The sequence below is a fragment of the Budorcas taxicolor genome, chromosome 9 (genome assembly GCF_023091745.1).
Source record: "Budorcas taxicolor isolate Tak-1 chromosome 9, Takin1.1, whole genome shotgun sequence".
In the NCBI taxonomy this organism is placed as follows: Eukaryota; Metazoa; Chordata; class Mammalia; order Artiodactyla; family Bovidae; genus Budorcas; species Budorcas taxicolor.
Genome location: NC_068918.1, coordinates 82,151,902 through 82,173,152, shown reverse-complemented (window position 1 = coordinate 82,173,152; position 21,251 = coordinate 82,151,902). Strand labels below are relative to the sequence as shown.

General features: G+C 37.7%; 1 protein-coding gene across 1 annotated transcript in view; it reads left to right on the top strand.

The window, feature by feature from the left end:
• The window catches only part of LOC128053175 (CNK3/IPCEF1 fusion protein), a 257,177-nt gene that overhangs the window by 199,908 nt on the left and 36,018 nt on the right, over window positions 1–21,251 (top strand). Inside the window, exons 15-16 of the mRNA XM_052645626.1 lie at window positions 12,964–13,037; window positions 14,476–14,547. Of these exons, the coding sequence (XP_052501586.1) occupies window positions 12,964–13,037; window positions 14,476–14,547 (146 nt within the window). The remainder of the gene's footprint in view (window positions 1–12,963; window positions 13,038–14,475; window positions 14,548–21,251) is intronic.

The following is a 21,251-nucleotide window of genomic DNA, read 5'->3' as shown; positions in this document are numbered from 1 at the left end:
TGCCCCGCATGACCAGGATGTGGCCACGTGGCTGGGTCACCCACAGCATTCTCTGCAAGTGGTCGGCTTCCTTCTGAGCCCTTTTCTCTCCCGCTTGTTAGAGCCCCAGCCTCTTCAGAACCATCCTGATTATCACCACCAACACCTTCAGTCCATTTTTATAATGAATGGCCACAATCTGTGGGTTTGGTAGGAAATCAGGCCTTTGTGTTGATTAGTCAAGAACACTTGCCAAATGTTTTCTATGTAGGACATCTATTTCTAAGCATTTATAAGAAGAAAAATCTCTTTGGATGAAAATCTCATTATATGCAAAATACAGAGCTAGATAAACCCAAAAGCAATATCCTTTAAATAAAAGCATACCCCAGATACTGTATGAAGGATATAGAGAGCTTGCTAGTATTGCTCTCCAAAGAATTTAAAATATTTTTCTACAGACATTAATCTGAGACAGAGGAAATAAGGAGAGTTTAGACTAAGAAGGAGCTATTTGGAGGGCTCGGCTGACAGTGAGCAGAGTGAAAAACTTATTTTACTTCACCTTTGTCTTTTTGGGGTCATTTCTCCTATTTTCTTTCCCAATTCTTCTCATTAATAATAAAATCTTAAATTTTATTTTAACTGTATAAAATTATACAGCTCTGACAACTTTACAGTATTACATAGATTCATATTGATTCTAATTAGCCTCACTGACCCAGGAGGTTAAATGCTCTGCCTAGGATTACACAGTAAGTGGCTTGCTTCAGGATACTCTGATTCAAGTCCAGGATTCTTTCTTCTATGACGTTTGTCAACTGCAGATTCTCTTTCATGATATTTCATCTATGGTTGAGACTGAAGAAATTGTTGTCTAGAATTATTTAACTGACTTCTGGGTTCTGGTCTGAGTTTTGTCACTTTAATGAACCATGTAACTTTTCTATTGTACAATGCCAACCTATTTATTGGTTGTGCTGGGTCTTGGTTGTGGCATTTGAATGCTTAGTTCAGGCATGTGGGATCTAGCTCCCTGATCAGGGATTGAACACAGATCCCCTGCATTAGGAGTGCAGATCTCAGCCACTAGAGCACCAAGGAAATCCTAATTGCCAGTCTAGTTTCATGTCTAGGCTAAGTAGTGATCAATTTTGTACATTCTGGCATTTGAATATGATTAATTTTTCTCTATAGACTAAGATATTAGTACCTAGATGTCATGTGCTTAGTACTCAACAAAAGTTAGGTTTTACTAGAGATTTTACTCAGATTATTATAATTACTATACTTCTCAACAAAGGTCCATCTAGTCAAAGCTATGGTTTTTCCAGTAGTCATGTGTGGATGTGAGAGTTGGACTGTGAAGAAAGCTGAGCACCGAAGAATTGATGCTTCTGAACTGTGGTGTTGGAGAAGACTCTTGAGACTTCCTTGGACTGCAAGGAGATCCAACCATCCCATCCTAAGGAAATCAGCCCTGAATATTCATTGGAAGGACTGATGTTGAAGCTGAAACTCCAATATTTTGGCCACCTGATGCAAATAATTGACTCATTTGAAATGACCCTGATGCTGGGAAAGATTGAAGGCGGGAGAAGAAAGGGACGACAGAGGATGAGATGGTTGGATGGCATCACCGACTCAATGGACATGAGTTCAAGTAAACTCCAGGAGTTGGTGAAGGACAGGGAGGCCTGCCGTGCTGCAGTCCATGGGGTGGCAAAGAGTCGGACACAACTGAGCGATTGAACTGAACTGACTGATACTTCTCAAAAGGATTTCAAGTGTTCTCACTGCCAGTCTTGCTTCTGATAGCTAAAAGAAGAGAGAAAATCATTCTTTCTTCTTCCTTTGCAGTGCTTATCAAAACCCAGTGCTAATGTCAGCTGTCTGCCTGCAGGCCCACATAATACTAGCAGACTGGAGACAGCCGTGGTGTATAATCTTTCTAGCTCCTTTCCTGAAAGGAAGAGGGAGTTGAGTTGACTTTTCATAACAAAGCAGCATCACATAGTCTGTCACCTAGAGCGAAAAGCCAACTCCACTCCCTCTTCCTTTATATTTCAAGGAATTTTTTGAGGGGAAGAAAAAAATACTAAAATCACCTAAAAGTAAGGACAATGTCATTACTAAAAGTTTTTAGACTGTGTTCCACTAACTATCTTGTAGTCAAAATTCTGTGCTCTGTTATTATTTGTGTGGGGTTCTGTCACCATGTTTATTATATTCAATTAAATTCATTTGTTTCTGTTTGTTTTTAATTTGGGGAACTGCTTTTTTGTTTGCATTTTTTAAAAAATATAAATCATTTATCCAATTTCAAAGTCAAAACTATATAACTAATTATAACCAGGTGAGTCTTACTTTTGTCCCTGTTCCTCTACCCTTTTGCCTCCCTCCTTTTATGTTTGTTTTAAAAATTTTTTTCTATGATTTATTTTTACAAATAAAGATGAGTATGTAGGCATGAACATATCCTATCTCTTTTTTCTTACATAAAATTAACACACTGTATCTATTGTGCTATACCTTACTTTTTCTCTTACCTTGTCCTGGAGATTACTCTGTATGTATATATGTCATTTTTCTTAGTTATTCATTGTATGTGGATGCTGTACATACTTTATTCAATTGTCCCCTGATAATAGACATTTGGATTCTTTACAATCTTTTGTTCTTGCAAATAATGATGCAATTCAAATGGCATTCAACATATTTATATTTAGGACAGATTCCAGAAGTAGGGTTTCTGGGTCAAAGAGTAAATACATTTTTGCTAGTTACTGCTCGGTTTCCTTCCAGTGGCTTCCATTTTTGCATTACCAGCAACAGTGTGTGAGTTCATATAAAGTTGTTATAAAATATTGGCTATATTCCCTGTGCCGTACACTATATCCCCATAATTTATCTATTTTATATTGGGTAGTTTCTGCCTCTTAATCCCGCTCACCCTTTTGTCTCCTCCCCCGCCCACCACTGGAGCCACCAGTCTGTTCTCTGTGTATGTGAGTCTATTTCTGCCTTGCTGTATTTGTTCATTCATTTTAGTTTTTAGATTTCACATATAAGTGAAAACACACAGTATTTGTCTCTTCCCATCTGACTTAATCCACTAAGCATAATACCCTCTAGGTCCATCCATGTTGTTGCTAATGTCAAAATTTAATTCTTTTTTATGGCTAAGTAATATTCCATTCCATTATGTAAATGTATACCACATTCTCTTTATCCAGTCATGGTGGACAAGAAAACTGGGCAGCAATACTCATATCAGGCAAAGTAGACTTAAAAATCTATAACAAAAGACAAAGAAGGGCATTATATAATGATAAGCAATTCAATCCAAGAAGAGGATATATCATTTGTAAACATAAATGTATCTACTATAGAAACATCTAAATATATAAAGCAACTATTAACAGACATAGAGGAAGACATTGACAGTAATATAATAATACAAGAGGACTTTAGTAGCCTACTTATATCAATGGACAGATAATCCAGTCAGAAAATCAATAAGGAAATAGTGGCTTTAAAAGACACATTAGATCAGATAGACTTAATAGATAGCCACAGAACATTCCATCAAGATCAGCAGAATACATATTCTTTTCAAGTGCACATGAAACTTTGTCCAAGATATATTACATGCTAAGGTACAAAATAAGTTTCAGTAAATTTCAAAAGATTGAAATTATTTCAAATATTTTTTCTTACCATAGCAGTATGCAATTAGAATTAATTTCAGGAATAAAAATGGAAAAACCACAAACACATGGAAACTGAAAACTTGCTACAAAAAAACCTAATGAGTTAATGAGAAAATCAAAGAGGAAATCAGCAAATATCTTGAGACAAATAGAAATACAACTTTTCAAAGTCTATGGGATGCAGCAAAAACAGTTCTAAGAGATGTTTTTAGTGATGTAGGCCTACCTTAAGAAACAAGAAAAATCTCAAGTAAACAGCCTAAACTTTCCATCTAAAGGAATTAGAAAAAGAACAAAGCCCAAAGTCAGCAAAAGGAAGGAAATAATAAAGATTAGAGAGGAAACAGAGACTAAAAAAATAGTTAAAAAGATCAGTGAAAGAAACTAAGGGTTGCTTTTTAGAAAGATATTTTTAAAACTGGTAAACCTTTAGCCAGACTCATTAAGAAAAAAAGAGAGTGAGACCAAATAAACAAAATTAGAAATAAAAGAGGAGAAGTTACAACCGATGTCACAGAAATACAGTCACAAGTGAATACCACAGTTTTATGCCAAAAAATTGGGTAACCTAGAAGAAATGATTAATTTCTAGAAATGTACAATCTTACAAGATTGAATTAGGAAGGAATAGAAAATCTAAATAGACCAATTCTTGATACTGAAATTGAATCAGTAATCAAAAATCTCCCAACAAATAAAACTTCAGGACCAGATGGCTTCACAGGGGAAATCTGCCAAACATTAAAAAAAGAGTTAATCCTTCTTAAAGTATTTCAAAAAATTAAAGAGGAGGAAATACTTTCTAGCTCATTCTACAAGGTCAACATTACCCTGTTAACAAAATCAGACAAAGACACTGCAAAACAAGAAAATTGAAGGCCATTAGAACTTAGTAACAACTGTTCCAAAGTGACATGAGAGTGAACTTCTCTGCTTAGAGTTTAGGCTTTGCTTGTTTCCTTGGAAGGAAAGTTATGACCAACCTAGATAGCATATTAAAAAGCAGAGACATTACTTTGCCAACAAAGGTCAATCTAGTCAAGGCTATGGTTTTTCCAGTGGTCGTGTATGGAGGTGAGAGTTGGACTGTGAAGAAAGCTGAGTGCCAAAGAATTGATGCTTTTGAACTGTGGTGTTGGAGAAGACTCTTAAGAGTCCCTTGGATAGAAAGGAGATCCAACCAGTCCATCCAAAGGAGATCAGTCCTGGGTGTTCATTGGAAGGACTGATGTTGAAGCTGAAACTCCAATACTTTGGCCACCTGATGCAAAGAGCTGACTCATTGGAAAAGACCCTGATGCTGGGAAAGATTGAGGGCAGGAGGAAAAGGGGACGACAGAGGATGAGATGGTTGGATGGCATCACTGACTCAATGGACATGGGTTTGGGTGGACTCCGGGAACTGGTGATGGACAGCGAGGCCTGACATGCTGCAATTCATGGAGTCACAAAGAGTCAGACACAACTGAGCGACTGGACTCAACTAAACTAAACTGTTTCCAACATACTGGGAGTTTCAAGGGTAGAACTGAGCAAACCACGGATTTATGTGGAGTACTGAAGTTTTGCAAATTTCCTGACTTTGATATTCATTGGGTAACTTCACTGAAGTTTATTTAAAGTAATTTCATGAGTGTCAAATTCATATTCATGCATAACTGCAAAAGCATATTACAAAGAGGTCTGTATTTTGTTTTTTAAACTATTTTCCCCTTGAATTGAAGATTCTATCCATTTAAAGACCTATACTTTATTGAATAACAGGATTTTGAGGGAAATGGTACAAGGAAAATACACATAGTTTCTAAGGTGCCTCTTGATTTCAGAATTATTGAAATGTAAAAATTCAGGCTTCTTAGAATCAAGGAAATAGTGTTCCACTGAGAATAGACAGATAATTATACTCTTTATTTTTAACCATGAAATACATAATAGTTTCCTATATTATATTCATTTGTTTCTGGCTTGGTCTTCTTTAACCTACTTAGTCTCTGGGATATATTTATAACGCTCTTATTTTTCTCGGTCTGCTCTTCTACCTTTCTGACATATGCAGGTCCTTAAGAACTGAGTTTGTCTATTTTGTAGTATGAAAAAGTCAAACTTTATTGATGGCAATGAACACTTATTTTACATTTAGGTATTAAAACTTAACATCCTATTTTAATTAATTTTAAAAATATGTCTGAGTGTGGCAAATTCTATGTAAAATATTTTTCACTCTAAAATTCCTGTAATCCAAAATTGAAGCAAATAAGAAATTTTAACCTAATTTTGTGTCTAAAGTTTGAACAAGTCATATTGAGTCATCAGCGGAGTCGTCAAAGACCTCATATTTTGCCTTCTTTTAAGTCTTACTGACAGACAAACAGGAAAAATTCATTCATTATTTTTTACTCCCCCAACTTTTCCTGCATCTCATGTTTTTAAAAACAGCTTTATTGAGATATATTTCACATATCATAAAATTACACTATTCAGATTCACAACTGAATGATTTTTGGTAAATTTACTGAGTGATGAGCCATCATAATAAATCAGCTTTAAATAATTTTCATCATATCAATAAAATCCTTTATACCTTTACAGTCAATCTTCATTCCCCCTTCAGGCAACCACTATTCTACTTTCTGTCTTTATAGATAGATTTGCTTTTTTCCTACAATTTATATAAAAGAATGATACAGTATTAGGTGATTTCTTGTGTCTGTCTTTTACTTAGCATTATGTTTTCAAGATTCTTCTATGTTTGAGCTCATGTCAGTTGTTCACTAAACAGTACTCTGTTGTATGAATATACCACACTATTTACCAGTTGATGGATATTTAGATTGTTTCCAGGTTTGAGCTATTATGAATAGTGCTGCTATAAATATTTGCAGGCAGATCTTTGCATGGGCATATGCTTTCATTTCTCTTGGGTAGGTACCTAGGAATGGAATTTCTAAGTTGTATGGTAATTATTAATATATATTTATATTTTTTAGAAACTGCCAAACGTTTTCCCAAGTGACTTCTGCATCTCATTTTAGCACTTTATTGACTGACCATGGGAAAAGACCATGTTTCTGTCCTTCATTCATTCATAAAGCTCATTTTTTTAAAATTTCACTTGTGTTGAACACCTTAGCTTATTCAATAATTGGTGATATAACTGTAAACAACAAAATTATTTCCCTCAAGGTGCTCAGTCTGTTGGAGAAACAGAGGAATACCTTGATAACTAAATACAGAAAGAGAAGTATGGTAAGCAAAGCCCACTGTGGGGGTTGGGACACAAAGCGGAAGGCAGTAGCTCCAAGCTTGGAGGAGCCAGGGAAAGTTTTGGAGAAGGTCACACCTAAGTTGATTCATGGAGACATATCTAGGAAAGTGAGAGAGGAAGGGCCTTTTTAAGCCTAGGAACAGAAGGCACCCTGCCCTCCTTGCAGTCAGAACCCCTTTACCCAGATCAGTTTTACTTTTCTCTGTAGTAATTACTGCTCAGAGTGTGCTGTGTAATTTATGTGCTCATACATTGAGCTATTGTCTCTTTTCTCCTTGAAAGTAGATATCTCTGTTTTGCTCACTGATAAAGCCCAAATATTTGACACAGTGCCTGACACAAAAAAGGTACTCATTGAATGTTCATTGAATAAATGAATGTATAACATCAACAGTTTTAATAAACATGTGTGTTTAATGCTGCTAATATACCAACTGCAGATGAAACTTCACTAGAAAAGGGGAAGGATGAATATGTGAGTTTTAAGATTGTAGAGCGTCATATCACAAAGTGAAAAGCAGTGTCTTGTTTCAGAATGTAAGACTAAATCTGATAAGACAAGTTTGCACAGTGACCAAAAGATGGTGTGATAGTTCTGGTAAGAGAACAAGATTTTTTTTTTTTTTTACATTAGAATCCAGGGAGAAAATTGCAGGTACCAATGAAGAACTTTCAAGTAACTTTTCAGAAAGTTAGAAATGATTGAAGAGGAAGGATGCTATTTGAGAAAGTTAGTTCCGTTACTGCAATAAGGAACAAGGGATCTGAGGGGGTGGGAGGAGGGAAAGGAGGAGAAAACTGTCATTCCTTAGGATTTTCCCGCTGTGATTGTCATTTTTGAGGCATTTTTTGCAAGTCAAATAAGCAAAGACAATGTTTGACACAGTTATCTGTGATTTTGAATACAGTTTGAACATCAAGTGAGAAATGCCTTTGCTCATAGAAGAAAAATTTACTGGGGAAATATTAAGGTATCTTTTACTCATTTTTATTTAGGCTCTTTTTGAAGGAATCTCAGCCATTACAGTTTTGCCAGAAAGGAATCCACCAAAATGAAGATTTACAGTTTTTCTCTTACATATGTCTGTATTTAGTTTTTTGTTGATTGATTTTTGTGTTGTTGTCATTTAAGGTGGCCTTCTTGTACTGATAGCAGATTATCTAGAGAGTAATAATGCTATAAATTGGGTATTAATTCTAATTCAGCTCAATAGAAGTATTTTTTCTGTGTTTTAATTTTTTCATTTACTTTTGGTTCAGTAAAGGGTTAGGGGCACTAGAGAAAATGACGCTATATAATTATGAAAGTGAAAAAGTAAAAGTGTTAGTTGCTCAGTCAAGTCTGACTCTGTGATACCATGGACTGTAGCTCTCCAGGGATTCTCCATGGGATTCTCCGGGCAAACATACTGAAGTGGGTAGCCATTCCCTTCTCCAGAGAAGATAAAACTGTGTAATTAATCATGGCATAATCATGAAAGGCCTTTTATACTCTTCTTAAACACTTAAGGAAATGGTAACCCACTCCAGTAATCTTGCCTGGAAAATCCCATGGACGGAGGAGCCTGATAGGTTACAGTCCATGGGGTCGCAAAGAGCCAGACATAACTGAGCGACTTCACTTTAAACACTTAGACTTTCTCCAAGAGCAATTGGGAACCATGCAGGATTTTAATGAAAGAAGAGGTTTGTGGAATGAAGATTTGCTGTGATTGTGATTTGGACACTAAATCAGAGGGAAAAACACAACTATGGAGAAGGATAATGGTTATTGGTTTAGAGGACTTCTGCAATAATGGTGGTCTGAAGGAGGTGTGTGTAATAGATGCTTTGAAGAGCTGTGGCAGACGCAGCAATGATACAACTTAGTGGCTACTTGCACAGATGCTGAGAAGGAGATTGAAGTGTCAAAGATGTCATCCCATATTTCCTGTTTTTGGACAACTGGATAGAAAGGGACATCATTCACTTCAGAGGAGAACACAGGAGAAAGAGAAGCAGGCCTTTCATGGAGGGAGACGATGAGTTTGGTCTTGGATTTGTCACTCTCAAGGGGAGAATCTTAGTCAGTTTGTGCTACCACATAGCAAAATACCATAGTCTGTGTGGCTTAAACAACACATATTTGTTCGTCAGAGTTCTGGAGCCTAGGAAGTCCAAGATCAAGTTCTAGTGGATTCCATATCAGATGAGAGGTTTCTTTCTGGTTGGAAGAGAGTTGCTTTCTTGCCATATGTTCACATGGAGGAGGCGTGGGGAGGAGTGGGAAAGCACTAGAATCTTCATCTTTTTATAAGGGCACTAATTCCATCGGAGGGGTTTCACCCTTATTACTTCATCTAAACCAAACTACTTCCCCAAGATCCTGCTTCGAATACCATCATGTTAGGGTTTAGGGCTTCAAAATTTGAATTTGAGATGTGGGGGAACACAAATATTGGGTCCATGATAGGGAGCCTGTGGAATACTCATCGAATACATACATTAGGCAGTTGGATCTTGGGATGGGTGCCCTAGGATTGAAAGGAGTTTGCAGGTATAGGTTTTGGATATGTGTGTACAAATGTGGTTATACGTGCTGCCATGGAAGTGAGTATGATCCCCTGTGGAGGGTATTGGAATGAGAAGAGAGTGAGTTTGTACTTAGAAATCTGGGGCATAAGAAACAGAGGGGGAAAGAAGACCCTATGAAAGAAAGCAAGGAGCTGTTAAATGGGGAACAGTGGGAGGCTGCAGAAATGCACTGTCAGAAAAGAGACATTTCTTGAGGGAGGGAGTGGGCTGTAGTGTCAGTTTCCAGAGTTCAATTAAGTGAGGGCTAAAAAGGGTACAAGGGATTTAGCAACATGAAAATCATTGAGGTTCTCGGTAACAACTCTTTCTGTGGACTAGTGGGTGTAGAAATCAATGAAGGTAGGAAATAGAAACAAATGGTGAATATAAATTGTTTTATTCTTTCCAAAGTAATTGCAGGAATTTACATTAAAATACCCTAGCCCAACATAGCATTTTTTTTATTGAGGTAAAATTCACATGAGACTGTTGTTTAGTTGCTAAGTCAGATCCAACTCTTTTCGACCCCATGGATGGGTGCCCACCAGTCTCCTCTGTCTGTGGAATTTTTCAGGCAAAAATGCTGGAGTGGGTTGCCATTTCCTTCTCCAGAGGATCTTTCCAACCCAGGGACTGAACCCATATCTCCTGCATTGGCAGGTGGATTCTTTATCTCTGAGCCACCAAGGAAGTCTTCACATGAGATTATCCATTCTTTAATGAGTAATTCAGTGGTATTTAGTGTCCTCACAAGGTGCAGCCACTTCCTCTGTCTAGTTCTAAAACATTGTCAACAACCCAAAGGAAAACTCATGCCCATTAAGCAGTTGCTCCCTATCCCCTCCTGCCCATGGTCCCTGACAACCACTAATCTGTCTTCTGTTTCTATGGATTTACCTATTTTGGCTATTTCATATAAATGAAATCATGCAATATATAGTGTTTTGTGTCACTTCTTTTCCTTTGTATAATGTTCTCAAGGTTCATCCACATTAGAGTATTTATCAATACTTCCTTCTTTTTTTGTGACAGAATAATATTCCATTGTATGGATAGGCCACTATCTGTTCCTCTGTTGAAGGATACTTAGACTGTTTGCACTTTTTGACTATCATGAAATAATGCTGCTGTGACCACGCATGTATTTATTTGAGTACCTGTTTTCACTTCTTTCGGGGTATATAAGAGTGGAATTTCTGGAGCCTAATGTAATTTTTTAAAAACTCTAATTTTTAGTATGGGTGAGGGAGGGATGGGTTGGGAGTTTGGGATAGCAGATGCAAACTTTTATTATATGGGATGGATAAATGGTGAGATCCTACTGTATAGCACAGGGAACTATATTCAATATTCTGTGATGAACCATAGTAGAAAAGAATATATATATATACATGCACACACATATATATACATATATACACACATATATATACATATATATACACACACATATATATACATATATATACACACACATATATATACATATATATACACACATATATATACATATATATACACATATATATATCTGAATCACTTAGCTATACAGTAGAAATGAGCACAATATTGTAAATAAATCAACTATACTTCAATTAAATAAATGAAAAATAGTATAGTTTTATATAATGCTGAGAGGCCACAAAAAGCATTGTGCATTGTAGAGAAAGTTGAATCTCTTCAAATGCTTTACATTCTCTTTAGATAGGGTTAGTGAAACCATCATCCAGTGATTAAATAGCCCATCCCCAAATAAATAAGTCAAATTGGAAAAACATACAATTTTTAAAGAAGGAAGTGTCCTTTGAATTGAGTTTTGAGTTTTATAAGAAGAAAGATCTTCGAGTGAAGAGTCTGGTTAAGTTGGTGCACGTAGGAGAGAACAGAGGGAGCAGACCTAAGACTGGAAGTTTCACAGTTTAATTTTTCTGAAGAAAGAGTGCAAGTTACACCCTAGTTGGTGATAAGGGAAAGAAGCACAGGTGACAACATGAACTATGAGCACCCAAGGTGCTGAGCTAACAGCTAGCTGCCTTTAACTGTGTTTTCAAAACCAATTTTTATTTATCCTCTAATAACCGCTGACTCATTTATGTTTTGCTTTGTTTTTCTGGCCATGCTGTGTAGCATGTGGGATCTTAGTTCTCCCACCCATGCCCCCTGCGTTGGGAACTTGGAGTCTTAACCACTGGACTGCCAGGGATATCCTAGACTCACCTGCGTTTAATGTTGTGAACTGTATTTCTTCATTCAGAGACACTAGTGTAGATGAAAGATTTGAGTTCTATCTGTGACAAGCAATCTAGCCTCCTGTGGTTCAGTTAAATTTTATTCATAAAGGCTAAGAAATTTTTTAGAGGCAGAGCAATGATTACATTCCCTGTAAAATTTTTGGTATTTTTAAATCTTTTATCTTGAAGTTTCATAGTTTTTATATAAAACTTTCATAATGAATCAGGTACAGTACAAAACTCACTAGATTTTGAATAATGGTTGGAATAAATGAGGTTAAGTTGCTGAGCTGCCTAACATCTTTTATTATTTGTTGGGAAGATTTTTAATATTTATATTTGAAACACTGACATGCACTTTTTAAAAAAACAATTTGTTTTGCATTGGGGTATAACTGATTAACAATGTTGTGATAGTTTCAGGTGCGCAGCAGAGCCACTCAGCCATACATATACCTGTATCCATTCTCTGTTAAATGGTGTTTCAAAGTGGCATTCATTTTATTTCCTTAAAAGTATCATTTTTCTGTGCACTCTTTCCTTTATAGAAAGAACTCAAGGCATTGATTATGGAACTGAGATTTTCCAAGAGATGGCTCTGTGATTTAACCCTCTGGGAACTTACTAAACTTGAGAGAGAAAATAATGTTTGTTGAGTATCTGTTAAGTGTTTTATTTTTCTGAGCTTATTTAAATCCTATAACAACCAGTAAGTGGTGGATCCATGATATGAACCTCAATTTTACTTAACTCCACAATCAGGCCTCTGTTCATCATGTAATAGGGCATGCTGTTAATGACTGTGCTTGTGATGCTAATTAGGTTCTATCTTAGATACTTGTGGCTCGCTAGAGAAGTGGGATGAGAAAGATGCTGAAGGTGGCCATGGGCTCAAGAGGAAGTGGAGCTCTGATCAGTTAGCTCTGCTGTTTTCTAGGAAGACAGAAGAGAAGGGGTTGGGCAGGTCCTGCTTGTGCCACACGTTGGCTGTCCCAAAACTGTGTCATGTTACTTCTCAGATAAGATTCTGGATGCTTTGTCAGAAGAATATTAATTTCTCTTATAAAATGTATGTCTGGGAGAAGTCCAATGCTGATTCAGAGAAGTATCTTTTGATCCTTCTCCATTTCACTTATTCTGTCTCTGTTCAACATATGATCTCAATAAACGAACTGCTAGGATTGATGCATTTATTCCTATTTGTGGTGTGTGTTTATTTCAGGCAGAAAAGGCTGATGGATTTGTTAACCTGCCTGATTTCACTGTAGAGAAAGCGTCTGAATGCAAGAAAAAGCAGTAAGTTGTCTATCATTTCCCACAAAATAATGGGGCCAGGATAACAGCCTTTTTATAAGTTCCTCAGGTGATATGGTGGTTTAGAAGTTCATGACGATGATATTCAAATGTCGAAAAATTTTTACTTTATGGTTTGGCACAGCAAACAGTAATAGAAGCTTTTAACCTCTTGTTTTCTGGAATTTCACTTTGTGAAGCAGATGGATTTTAAAACCCCACGGAGCCTTGGCAGGGCATGCTGCTAATGACCATGTCCATGATCCAATGAGAAACGAGCCACCATCCAGGACTGGCAGGGTGATCAGATGTCAAGGATGTGTTTTTGTAAAGAGAATGGCTAGTTAAATAGGACTCACAAGAGCAGCAGATATGATATGAGACCAGTTTCTTTTTCTTAGTTCATGAAATTGTCAGTAGCATTCTGAAATTGAATTCTCTGAGTTTTCTTAGCCTTGGGGATTGCACCTTGATATACTTAAAGTCTAAGAGATTTGATAACCAACAGGAGCCAGAGTCTCCAGCCTAGACCAGCTCTCCAGACTCCCAGTCAAGTGCTCTTCCCATAACAGGATCCATCTTCATTTTGTATAGGTGTCTTTTTTATCTTTTACTTATTCTTTGTTCTGCTTTTGACATCATTTCCTATTTTGTTAGAAAAGGGCAGTTCCCTATTGACCTGTGTTTCTAGTAGCAGCAACTGATTATTAAAAAAAAAAATTAACCTGTTGTGAGCTTTAAGTCTGTGCCATTGTGATGTAGCTGCATCAGAAAGTACCTGGTGATACATGAGGTTGCCTCAATTCTTGTGGTTTTGACGAAACTGGTCATGTACAAAAACCCTGGTCCACACTGCAGGACTTCCTGTCTAAATGGTAAAGAGGAAATACTTTGTTATGATCAATGTTTTTATACTTTTCTTTTAAACTCAAAAATCTGCCTTGTATTTTTTCTTTACCAATAGAGGATGGCTTGGTTAATGTTTTTGATGTGTTGTCACAGTGTAGAAATTTTATACTTAATTATTTTTCTATAAATGCAGTTATTATATCTAAATTTAAGTACTGTGCTTGTTGGAGTTGATCTGGGTACTTTGAAGTTGCACATCTACCACTTTATATTTTAGTGTATTTTCTCTATAACAAACAGCAATTGAAAATAAAAGAATATGTCCATATGTTTTAAGTAGAGACTATTGATTAGTCAAGACCAAGTTCTGGTCTGAATGCCCTGACGTGATGAATTCACCCTCTGCTCCCTACATGTAATCGAGATTAGACAATAGATATTTAATGTAATTAAAAATTCTGCTTTTATAAATTAACAAAGAAATCAGATGAACTTACCATATATATATATATTTGACTGTTTCACTGTTGACTGCATTGTTGACTGTACTAATTTCTAACTTCTCACGTGTCTGTGCTTTTCCCCTTCCAAGTGCTTTTAAGATCAGTCATCCACAGATCAAGACCTTTTATTTCGCTGCTGAGAATGTGCAGGAAATGAACTTGTAAGTAGAGAAAAATCACTCGATATAATCTTTACAGATTATTTTGGTTAAGTGTCTGAATTTTAAGCATATGTGCATATCAATTATTGTTTCATTTGTTTCTGCTGCTTTACAGCCCAAACTCCTTAGCGGTTATAAGGTCTTTCTGCTTTCTTTCCTAGTATTTGGAAGCATTTTGGAGCACTACACAGATCAAAATGGCTGTTTTAGGAAGACGTAGTAAGGTTCTTCTAAGGGAAGCACTCAGACACTAGACTGAGAAAGGAATAGACTGAAGACACTGTAAGAAAATGTGAAAGTGAGAATTAGCATCACAGGGAGAAAAGCCTGAAAGAATTGTGTTCCAGGTCCCACAGCTTTCAGAATTCTACATGGAAACTCTCTGCAGGACGTCGTATGTGCTGTGTGACTATCCTGGTGACTCATGTTTATCATCTCTCCATGTTCTATCCTGAACATTTTGCAGCCCGTCTTTGTTCAGAGTACCTCTAATGTAAAAATGTATATCACTAACTTCATTTCCTGTTTGCTCGGGTTAAGTAAGTGGAATATCCTGATAGAGCATTGCCTGCCTTGCAACATCCCCTGCTGGTTTAGATTACAATGTGATCCCAATGGGTCTTATTTGAATGAAACTATATATATTTGAGGTGCTTGTGGCATTGGAGGGTGTTCTGTTTAATTAAGTCCTATTCTAAGAATTGTCAATGTTTCTTTGCTTTCAGTTAATTAATTAAAAATATGTGTATGGATTATCTATGATGTATTCCCTTGTAATGGATCCTGGGCATTAAAAATGAAGAATACAGGTTTAATATCTCCATTCATAGCGCTTATTGTTTAACCTATTTATATTTTTGTATCTAATTATATCTATTAATTTAGACATAATGACTTTATCCATTTGCTCTGTGTAATTTCTTTTTTGCTTGTTGCTCAAGAAGCTTACAGAAAAAAACTACTTTTCACTAAGCATGCATGAGCAACATACACGCATGCACACACACACACACACACACACACACACAGCACCTTACTCTGTATCCTCACAGAAGCCCTTTGTCACTAGAATCATTCTCATCTGTTCCCTACATTTACCTTCCCATTACAAACCTTCAAATGAGGGCAGAATGGCTTTTTAGCACAAAGTTAGGAAACCCTGTGTTAGAAATAACAGAGCAAAGCATTGACAATCGAGTCTTCCAAACAAGTCTCTATTTCCTTGGACAAAGGGAGAAATAGTTTCTATCCTCTTTTGATTTTAGCTTTTCCCTCTGGCTTCCTCAAGCATCTGAGAAAAACAGGAGCAATGTACAAAAGGAGGATGAGATGGTTAGATAGCATCACTGACTCAATGGACATGAGTTTGAGCAAACTCCGAGAGATAGCACAGAACAGGGAAACCTGGCGTGCTATAGTCCGGGGTCACAAAAAGTCAGATAGAAGTCAGAAGACTGAACAACAGCACAGAAGGAGAAGATGAAAAACTTGACAGTCAAAGTTCTTTATTTCTCCTTTCATTTGCGTTGGTAACTCTAAATCCTATTGATTAGCAAAGTCTCAGTTCAGTTCAGTTGCTCAGTCACGTCCAGCTCTTTGCGACCGCATGGACTGCAACATGGCAGGCCTCCCTGTCCATCACCAACTCCCGGAGTTTACTGAAACTCATGTCCATTGAGTCGGTGATGCCATCCAACCATCTCATCCTCTGTCATCCCCTTCTCCTCTCGCCTTCAATCTTTCCTAGCATCAGGGTCTTTTCAAATGAGTCAGTTCTTCACAGCAGGTGGCCAAAGTATTAGAGTTTCAGCTTCAGCATCAGTCCTTCCTGTGAACACTCAGGACTGATTTCCTTTAGGATGGATTGCATTCTTTCTGGAGTTATTTCTCCACTGATCTCCAGTAGCATATTGGGCACCTACCGACCTGGGGAGTTCATCTTTCAGTGTCCTATCTTTTTGCCTTTTCATACAGTTCATGGGGTTCTCAAGGCAAGAATACTGAAGTAGTTTGCCATTCCCTTCTCCAGTGGACCACATTCTGTCAGACCTCTCCACCATGACCCGTCCATCTTGGGTGGACCTACATGGCATGGCTCATAGTTTCATTGAATTGGATAAGGCTGTGGTCTATGTGATCAGATTGGTTAGTTTTCTGTGACTGTGGTTTTCAGTCTGTCTGCCCTCTGGTGGCGAAGGATAAGAGGTTTATGGAAGCTTCCTGATGGGAGAGTAGCAAGGTTTAGATGTGTGGAAAACTTTAATGTCTTGTCCAGAGAGTGTCAGTCTGGAGCCGAACCATACATCAGTCCCAAGTGGTCCTTTCTAAGGTGTGTGTGTGTGTGTGTGTGTGTGTGTGTGTGTGTGTGTTGCTCAGTCTTGTCTGACTCTTTGTGACCCCATGGACTGTAACCTGCCAGGCTTCTCTGCCCACGGAATTCTCCAGTCAAAAATACTGAAGTGGGTAGCCATTCCCTTCTCCAGTGAATCTTCCTGACTCAGGGATCAAACCCAGGTCTCTTGCATTGCAGTTGGACTCCTTACCTTCTGGGCTATGAGGGAAACCCTTTTAAGCTTTACTGGTGGTGAAATAGAGCTGCCCATCAGCCTCCTCTCCCCAGCCCCGTAGGCTCCTGCCAGTACCTAGCTTCTCCCACGAGCTTCCTGTATCTCCAGCTTTCTTCCGGTCTGTATCCTTTCTGTTCATCCCAGGGCTGGTTCTTTCAAAGTAGTTCTGTTCAGTCCAACAAGGGGAGAGTAAGACTGACTACCAGGAAAACAATGACTACAAAGTCTTTTGTTACCTAGGGAATTTATCTAGCTACATTGTGAAACACAGTTTAAACCAGTAAAAGTGTGAGACCCTTACAAGATTATCTGAAACTCCTCTATTTCAGGCAAATTTGCTCTCTCAATCACACATCAGAGTTATTTAGCTCTTGCTGACCCACTACTCCAGTTTTGCTTACATATCTGGTCCATTCATCTTCCCTTTGCAGTGATCTATCTAATGGTGAATACAGTTATATGAGCATTAGCTACACACTTTGCCTATTTGACTATTAAGTCTAAGCCTTTCACAGTTATCAAAGTCAAAGTCTTAGGGCCTTTCTATGGTGTGAAGATCTGTGTTACTTGAGATTATTTTAGCATTTATCTTTCCAGCTTACAAATAAGATTATAAATTGAAATTTGAGTGTGAGGTGTCCTGGCCTCATATTTTTGAATCTCTTGGTGACCTTTATACACAAAAATTGTCTATCTGGCCACTCATAAGTAAATGGCTCATTTTGTCTATACCTGAATGTATCATAATTTTTCATTTATAATATCATTATTAAGCTTTATTTGGAGAAGGCAATGGCACCCCACTCCGGTACTCTTGCCTGGAAAATCCCATGGACGGAGGAGCCTGGTAGACTGCAGTCCCTGGGTTCACTATGAGTCAGACACGACTAAGCGACTTCACTTTCACTTTTCACTTTCACGCATTGGAGAAGGAAACGGCAACCCACTCCAGTGTTCTTGCCTGGAGAATCCCAGGGACGGGGGAGCCTGATGGGCTGCTGTCTATGGGGTCGCACAGAGTCAGACACGACTGAAGTGACTTAGCAGCAGCAGCAAGCTTTATTATTCTGAAGATGATTTTTTCTAGTAGCTAACAATGCAGAATCCCTTTGGGATTGCTAGTTAACCTCCTCCTTCTCCCACAAGACTAGGCAGAGGATGTTTAAAGATTTACTTTTCAGTAGCCACCGAAGAACTTCCTTTCTTACTGATGAGGCGTGTTGGAGCCAGGACATAATGCCTCTGGGTATCAGTGAGACGCAGAGGTGCTGGGGAACAAGGGAGTGGTATTTGGAGAGACGGGGCCTGTTTTAGAAGTTCCCCTCCTTGAGAAACTGCCTTTTTGGGTGGTGACATTTCTCAGGAAGGAAAAGGTAAATAAGTTTAAGAAACACTGTGTGTTCTGCAAGGACCCTCAATTTACAAGTGCAGGGGTGAGTAATTAGGGTAATGTAAAAGCTGGTTTCTAAACAAAGGCTGGTGGTAGCTGCCTTTCTCAGGCGGTGTTTGTGGGAAGAATGTTCTCATTTTGTACATCAATTTCTTAACACTTGTGCTTCTTCAACGCACACATTCACAGCAAGTTAACATACAACAAACTCCCAGGAAACATCTGTCGTCTTCTTTTATATAAATATAAGTCTTTCTACATCCATCTTTTAGCTACAAATAGAAAGTTTTCTACTGCCTAGATGTTTTTTAAAAAAAGTTCTTAGCAAAGAAGGTACTCTGAGCCTGTGGGTTCTAGAAAGAAAACAAACAAGATTCTGAACAATCACGAGTTTTCCCAGCAAGTAACTGATAGTGTCAATTAAAGGGAGAAGAGTTTTGAGTGAGGCCTAAAAGGAATCTTTTCTTTACTGTCAGTATTCTTCTACTCTGCTCATTTCTGGAAAGGAACTTAGGAATGTCTTTTCTTGATTCAGGCATTCTCAATTCATCTTTTTTTTTTTTTTTTGCATTGATATGTTAAAAAAAGAATTTTGTCAATTTCATTCTGAGATGCTTTTTTTGGAGGGGGAGAGTCAAATGCAATTATAAAATTATGAAATCAGGAATAAACTAGGGATTAGTTAGCCGTTAAATTCATTGTGCTTTGCCTGGTCAGTTTTTAAAAATGTATTTTTAAGCATTTTACTTGAGTAATGTGTAAAATACATTCTTGTAAAAAAAAATCTTGTAATATAGAAGTATGTAAACTGAAAAACCTCCCATTCCCCCAACTTTACTTCCCAATTTAACTTCTCTCCCTAAAATTAAGCCACTTTTCACAATATGACTATATCCTCTCTGATGCTTTGCCCTGCAAATCAAGGCATGCACATAGTTTTAGAAGCACATTGATGACATGAATACACTACTATGTATAAGGTAGGTAACTATTGAGAACCTATTGTATAGTACAGGGAACTCTATTCAGTGATCTCTGGTGACCTAAATGGGAAGGAAATACAAAAAAGAGGGGATATGTGTCTGTATAGCTGATTCACTTTGCTATACAGCAGAAACCAACACAACATTGTGAAGCAATTACAATGAAAATTAATTCAAAAAGGAAGCACACTGAATCAGGATAAACACTTTGTTTTGTATTTGCCTTTTTTACTTAACAGTGTGTTAGGATTTTTCCAGGTCATGATAAGGCTCCCTCACCCAACCGCAGTCTTTTATTAGTTTCTAACATGGTACTGATGGAATTGGTACCATTCTTCATCTATTTTTCTGTTAATGGACAATTCTATTGTATCAATTTTTTTTGTCATTGCAAGCCCATCGAATTAATATTTTTCCACATTTCTTATGTACATGAAAATGTGTTTTGAAGGATAGATATTTAGAATTAGAATTGTTTGGTGAAGGGGAATGAATATTTATATTTTGAATTCAGTTCAATTCAGTTCAGTCAATCAGTCGTGTCCGACTCTTTGCCACCCCAAGCACGCCAGGCATCCCTGTCCACCAACTCCCGGAGTTCACTCAAACTCATGTCCATCGAGTTGGTGATGCCATCCAGCCATCTCATCCTCTGTCATCCCCTTCTCTTCCCAGTCCCTCCCAGCATCAGGGTCTTTTTCAATGAGTCAACTCTTCCCATGAGGTGGCCAAAGTATTGGAGTTTCAGCTTCAGCATCAGTCCTTCCAATGAACAGCCAGGACTGATCTCCTTCAGAATGGACTGGTTGGATCTCCTTGCAGTCCAAGGGACCCTCAAGAGTCTTCTCCAACACCACAGTCCAAAAGCATCAATTCTTTGGTGCTCAGCTTTCTTCACAGTCCAACTCTCACATCCATACATGACCACTGGAAAAACCATAGCCTTGACTAGATGGACCTTTGTTAGCAAAGTAATGTCTCTGCTTTTGAATATACTATCTAGGTTGGTCATAACTTTTCTTCCAAGGAGTAAGCATCTTTTAATTTCATGGCTGCAGTCACCATCTGCAGTGATTTTGGAGCCCCCCAAAATTAAGTCTGACCCTGTTTCCACTGTTTCCCTATCTATTTCCCATGAAGTGATGGGACCAGATGCCATGATCTTCGTTTTCTGAATGTTGAGCTTTAAGCCAACTTTTTCACTCTCCTCTTTCACTTTCATCAAGAGGCTTTTTAGCTCCTCTTCACTTTCTGCCATAAGAGTGGTGTCATCTGCATATCTGAGGTGATTGATATTTCTCCCAGCAATCTTGATTCCAGCTTGTGCTTCCTCCAGCCCAGCGTTTCTCATGATGTACTCTGCGTATAAGTTAAATAAGCAGGGTGATAATATACAGCCTTGATGTACTCCTTTTCCTATTTGGAACCAGTCTGTTGTTCCACGTCCAGTTCTAACTGTTGCTTCCTGACCTGCATATAGGTTTCTCAAGAGGCAGGTCAGGTAGTATCATCAAATTAATTGCTTGATATTGACTGTACCAGTTTTTCAGGGTCAACTCAACAAAGGATGAGACTGTTTATCTTGAAATCTAGAAATTAGCAATATTTTAAAATTTTGCCAGTCTCATGGTGAACAATATTTGCTTGTGCTTGAATATGCATTTTCTAAAATATTATTGAGGCTGAGAATTTTCCCTTATATTTATTAGCCATTTGTAGCTTTTTGTCATTTTCCATTTCTTTGTTTTGTTTATTTTGCGGTAG